The sequence below is a fragment of the Arachis ipaensis genome, chromosome B03, assembly GCF_000816755.2.
Source record: "Arachis ipaensis cultivar K30076 chromosome B03, Araip1.1, whole genome shotgun sequence".
Classification (NCBI taxonomy): domain Eukaryota; kingdom Viridiplantae; phylum Streptophyta; class Magnoliopsida; order Fabales; family Fabaceae; genus Arachis; species Arachis ipaensis.
In genome coordinates this window covers 129966880-129973672 of record NC_029787.2, presented here as the reverse complement: position 1 = coordinate 129973672, position 6793 = coordinate 129966880, and the positions used below count along the sequence as shown (strand labels likewise).

Here is a 6793-nt window from a genome sequence, read left to right as displayed (position 1 = left end):
ATGTATACGTCCTACTATTTATTGAGCCAATAAATTTAATTTAATTTGATATATGAAAGACATGTACATGATCTTTTGGGAGAGCTTATGGTCTTTGATATGATGAAAATTATATAATTAGTTTAAACAAAATTAAAAAATTGATATTTATTCTCATTCAAGTACTTATAAAACACTAAGGTAGCGTTTGTTTTGAGGTACTGAGATAGAGATTGAGAGACTGAGATTCAGTATCGTATTTGTTGGTTCAGAGACTGGTACTAAAATTTCTGTCTCTGTCTCCAAAATTTCAGTATTTTAGTACCTTCAAAAAGTAGGGACACAAGGGACTAAAATTTTTAGAGATGGAGACTAAAACTTTAATAACATTTTATACCTAAAATACTCTCATTTTAATTAATTAATTCCAATTTTACCCTTTGTGCAAATTAAATTAGAGTTTCATTCTTATTTCAATTCCTGTCTCCTATTTTACACCAAACAAAATACTAAGATTTATTTTAATCTCTGTCTCTTAATTTCTGTCTCTCAATCTCAGTCTTTCTGTGTTTATCTCTCTACTAAACACTACTAGGCATTAGTAGCCAAAGAATAGAATGGCATAAGTTACAAATCCTCCAATATATTAATGTGTGAAATATATGTGTATTTGTGTATGTGTGTGTGTTTTTTTTTAATATTATGTCATATTATATATTTTTTGTTATTTTAAATGTATAATTTACTCGACATTAATGTAATTTACTTAGTCAGCAGCAGTATTTATGTTTAGTTATGATAACTATCTTGTAAGGGCATACATCATTAAATATTAGTCAATAGATTATTGTTTTAATTTTTTAAAATTCTTTTATTATATTATCTCAAAAATAAGTTTAATAAAAACATATATCAAGAAAGACGCACATAAAAATTATAATTTCATATGATTAGTCAATATTTTTTTAGTTAGATTACAATAGTAATATTTTTTTATAATAACTGTGACACCCTGATTTTTGCGTCAGAGTCGCCTATACAAATTTTAGGTTTTATTCGCATAACGTCTGATAAATATTTTTACGATCTTTAAATAAAATAAATAATAATGTAATATTAATATTATGTTATTGTTTAATTTTATTTGACGAAGGACGGTCACTTGATATTGAATCTGAAAGATTTAAAAAATTTGGTTTTGCTAATATTATTTACATTAGTAATTTATCTAATTTTTATTTTAATTAAATACTACCATTAGAGATAATTATTTGAGTTTTTACCGTATTTAATTATTTTAATTACATTTTAAGATATTTAAAAAATTAACATCACTGACTAAGCAGTTCAAAATCGCGACACACAGCACCACGTGTCGCGACGCATGCCTAACTTTTAGTGTTTTATAAGTATTTGAACGAGAATAAATACCCATTTTTTAATTTTTCTTTAACTAATTATGTGATTCCCATTATATCAAAGAGCACGAACTAAGTTCTCTCAGAAGATCATGTAACTGTCTTTTATATATCAAATTAAATTAAATTTATTGGCACAATAAATAGTGGGATATATACATAACTATGTTCACAATATAATTATTAATTAAGTATCAAATATTATTGACATTTATTTAAAAAAAGACAAAGTTATTTAACCTTATTATTTACTCTAAATGAATTAAGGTTGTTACTCACTTATTATTATTATTATTATTATTATTATTATTATTATTGTGACAGTAAATAGAAGTATGGTTTAGTAATCACTCAGCATGTCCAATTAAAACTGATTGGCCCAAAAAAAGCAGTTGGCCCATTAGCAAAACATATTATACTAATTTTTTTATTAAGAGCAGTTTGAAAAATTTTAAAAGTAATTTTTTAGACCTTTTGACTTATGAAAAGTAGTAATATTAATATTTGGTGTAATTTTTAAAATTAAATTGCAGCTTTTTAAGAAGCTATTTAGAAGTTTATAGAGAAGTTAAAAAAAATGATTTTTCTCATAATACTACTATTTTTTATCACATTTTTATAAAATAAACACTTTTAAAACTAAAAACTCAAACACAAAATAACTTATTTATAAATTACTTTTAATATAGTTATTTATTATTTAAGTTATTTTTTTAAAAGTAATTTAATTAAGTTATTTTTTCAAACTGGATCTAAGCATATTTGATTATTGTTTCTGATTATGCTGCTATTATGACTTATGAGACAAAGCTCTAAAATTTTGCGGTGTCAACTTTTTAATTGCATCAACTGAAGTTGTCATTAAATTTTCTCTAACACGCATCACACAAAAAAGCATAACACCTAAGATCCATATATATGGATGTTTTTTATAATCCATGCCATAGAATCTCCCTTCTTTTTTTTTTTTTAAGGAAAACTTTTCATCTTTAAATTAGTGTACCTTCGAAATACACACTAACTTAAAGGTGTAACTATCTAATCATATTATTTGATAACTTTACTCGTTATACACACAAAATGAAGTTTATTTGCATTTAAATATTTTAAAAGTGACCAAAATTTGTCTATGATCTTTGAATAATTACAGAAAATATCTGAAAATAAAAAAATGTTTGCTTCCAGAATTATAGTCTTGTTTAACTTTGAACATAACCATTATATGATTGCTGGTGACTCAAGTCTAGCAGTAATAGCAGCAAAAACAGGCTTCAACTTCTCCTTGCTCTTAGTGATTGCCAAGAACAGCATTCTGTACACAAGAATCATTACAAACAAGATTCCAAGATCAAGCCACTTAGAGTGTCCCATTTCCACATGCCATGTCTCTCTTAGTATTTCCCTACCACTAATGTTCATGTTATGACCAATCACAAATGTTAAGCCTTCAAATTCATTCTTGAAATACCCTTGGAGTGCATACTTTTGAAATGACAGATAATACAAAGGGTATTTCCATAAGGGTTTTGGAATATCATTTGGTAACCTATAGAATCCACAAACTAGGATCATGATTCCTTGGACTCCACCAGCAATGAACATGCCTATAACATAGTTAGGGGACACACTTCCTACAACAAGCATGAGGCTCTCAACCCACATAACTATGGCAAATAGCACTGATACAAAGTATATCAAGTGTTCTGCTCCATTGTGGAATAGTCCTTTCTGGAGTCCACAAAGGTAATAGGATATTAGTCCCGGAACCATGGTTACTATTAGCATGTATGGAACAGCAGAAAATGTGTTCCCTGTGAGAAATGCTGTAACTCCATAGTGTCCATTCAATCTCTCTCTTTCAAATACCTGATACCATCAAAGAAAAATTGTACATTACATTTGGAGTCCTATTAGTGTCAACTATTTTAAGGCTCACACAACCTTCTTATGTACACAATTAGTGTTATATTGTATATGATGTAGTGAAATAAACTAGGAAATAAAGGACAAGGATACTAGAACAATTTACCTTGATTTCCTCTAGCATTGGAGCAAATCCACCAACAAGTGTCATGAAAGACAAAAGGGAAATGAAAAAAGTAAGCAGAGATCCTCTAGCCTGAAGCAAGTGCATGACAAGACTGTTACTAATCAACCTTGATTATTGAAAGCTATAATTAATGAATATCTTAATTTCCTATGTTTGTTAACCTGAATAGATCCAACACCAAAGCCAATATCATAGTAGATAGAGCCCAAGCTTAGAGCTATTGCAATAAACACAGCAAGGCGCAGCCAGTAATTGCTCAAGTCGCGGAAATAATTCAGTGCAGATCTTCTTATAAGAACAAGGCACTGAGTCAGGAAGTCAGCATGGACCCTCTTCTTCTCTACTGCACCAGAATCCTAGAGACATGAATGAAAAATTAAAAGTTATTGTTATATTAGTCTTTTGATTCTGTTTGGAAAATTCTTCTTCTTTAGGATTTGACTAAACATTACACTTTGGTTTATGTTTGCCACTTCTGTATTGACTTTGTTTTTAATCTGAGACAAGCTATAAGACTTCACAAGAATATTAATAGCTTCCTCTGCCGTTATTCCACTACCAAAGCCTTCTTCAGCATCCTGATGAAAACAATCATACAAATTCACAAAGTGTACAAGTTCATTTTCTTAAGCACAAGATTTAACATGTTGCACTGAACTCACAAATTCTGCATACCTGTTCAAAATCTTTGTTTATGATCCTCAAGTAATGATCAGAAGGGTTATGGAGTGTTGGACAAGGAAAACCATTTGAAGCAAAAAACTGTGCAGCAAAACAAGAAAGTATTAATTGTTAAGCATACAATCAATGTATGCTTGTTGCTTCATAGGAAGTTTTAGTTCCAAACCTGATTAGCATCAAAGGCAGGACCAAAATATACAGTTTTACCAGAAGACAGAAGACAAAGGTGATGGAAGAGTTCAAAAATTTCACTGCTAGGTTGATGAATAGATGCAACAATAGTCCTTTGAATGCCATCTTTCTGAACAAGGTTAGCAATTCTTCTCATGACATAATAAGAAGCTGCACTATCAAGTCCACTTGTTGGTTCATCAAGAAACAAGAGTCTTGGATGTGTTAAGATCTCAATGCAGATGCTTAGTCTCCTCTTCTGTCCCCCACTGAGTCCTTTAGAACCCCATCCTCCAACCCTTGTGTTAATGGCATTTTGCAGACCCATTTCCCTAAGAGTTACATCAGCTCTTTCCTTCTTCTCTGATATGGGCATGGAATCAGAGAACTGAAGCTGAGCTGAGTAGTATAAAGTCTCCTGAGCTGTTAAAGTTGAAAGCAAAGCATCATCCTGTGTTACATATCCCTGATATCACAACAAAACTCATCAATCATTTCTTAAATGTTCCTATCTTCTTTCTTAGGATTGAGAACTTTTGGGACATATTTCTTACTGATATTCCATAAGCCAGTTCTTGTTTGTGCCCATTTATTAGAATATTCCCTTTATGCTTTATGTTTGGGCTCAATCTTCCTGATAGAAAGTCAAATTTTCAACAATTAAAGTTTGTCTTTTTACTATTATTATTACAAGAAGTGCATGATCACCTGATAAGGCATCAAGAAGTGTGGATTTGCCACAACCAGAAGGTCCCATTATAGCCAAAAGCCTCCCTGGTTGTGCATAACCGGTAAGACCTTCCAGAATTGGTTTCGTTTTCTTTCCATCAGCAACAGTGACCCACAAGTTCTCCCATGTCACTGTTATACCTTCTCCCTCAGTAATGCCTATGTGGCTTTCTGTTGAGGGATCAAGAAGCTTGTTCATGTTCAAATTATTTCACTTTGTGTTTCAATAACATGCGTGTGTATATATTATTGACAAAGCACATGTATGATATTGATAAGAATTAACGTGCGTCGATTTAAACAAAGGATCACTTGTTTACAATGAAAATTGCCTTGTTTTCTTTGAAATTCGGCCTTATTTTTGTGTAGCTGCTAAATACAAGAGGAAAGAAAAATAGTAACATGATTGATGTAACATGTCACATATGCAAGTCATGTCGGAAGGGAGGATTCTACTATGTTCTTTAACTCCAAATTGTTGTACGGACTGAACACAAATCAGACCATCAAATTCGTCACTTAAAATGTATTTTAATATTTTAAAAATTTTAATGCACAAATTTAATCCTTAAATTTGTATACTTCACTAGTCAAATCAAAACTATATATCATAACTACCGTAGCATAAATATATTATAATGATCCTATATATTATTATGATAAAGTTAATATTATTTGATTAATACTAGTTATAACTAGTTTTAGAAGTAAATTAAAGTTTGAATGACGAACTTGTACTCCTTAATTTTGGATGCAGAAAAAACAGCATGAGGGTGGGTACAACCGTACAAGTTAGGTCGAGGAAGAAAAGTTTTAAGAAAGAAGGATGGTAGAAAAAAGCAATTCATTCTTAATTATACAAAGAGTCCTGCTAGGGTATCTAGAATAACCATTCGAGTATTAGGGATAATAAACATCTTCTAAAAAATTTAAATTAATTTTTGAATTCACCAAAAATCGAACTCTTAACCTTTTGGATCTAGAGTTCTAATACCATGTCATAATACCACTCATCCCAAAAACTTAAGTTGATGAAAAAAGGTAACACTAATAATTATATCTCTAATATTCCCTAAACCTCCATTGTGCACATTGTACAAATATTCTATTGGCTCCTCGTACTTTCTCTTATAGAAAAATATTTTTTATTAAAAAAATTAGAATTCTGGATTTTTCTTTAAGAATTGTTAATGCCTGATTGCAAGCTGGTTACGACTTATGAGTTATGAGACCATCTCCAGTAGGGAACTCATCCCAATTACTGTTTATGGCCCACCTGTCATAAAAAGTAACTTCACATCAGCTTTTGCGTCATAAACAGTAAATAGGAACTCAAAGCATCTCTCTTCTCCATTAGGAGGAACTAACTTTAGTCCCTGTTGTGATCCCACTTAATTAATTAATTAAAATACTTAAAATTAATATAATTAATTTTTTTAATAATATAATTTAAATATTTAAATTTAAAAATAATTCACTATCCCTGTTCAGAGGGACTTACTTACTTTAAAATACGTGTCAGGACTCGTATTTATATTACTCCAATAGCAGGGCTTCAACTTTTGTCAGAACGTGTCCTTCATTGTATTGCCGTTGGAGATGCTCTGAGAGTAGAGTGTTAGAATAAATTAATTTCAATATCCCAGATCATCCATATTGAATCACCAAAAATATATATATCATAATGCGAAAGCGTACCTGAATTCATAAACATGAATCATACGATTGGAAGAGTTTGGATCTTGTGGTTCTTTCGATCTTCCTC

At 30.5% G+C, this 6793-nt stretch overlaps 1 protein-coding gene across 1 annotated transcript; it reads right to left on the bottom strand.

Moving 5' to 3' along the window:
• Positions 2585–5227, bottom strand: LOC107633890 (ABC transporter G family member 11-like). The gene is made up of 8 exons (XM_016337483.2): positions 5008–5227; positions 4854–4933; positions 4295–4765; positions 4123–4209; positions 3900–4025; positions 3609–3803; positions 3427–3516; positions 2585–3263 (listed from the first exon to the last, which is right to left on the bottom strand). Exons 1-8 carry the CDS (start codon positions 5225–5227, stop codon positions 2616–2618), a joined length of 1917 nt encoding a protein of 638 aa, XP_016192969.1. The 3' UTR covers positions 2585–2615.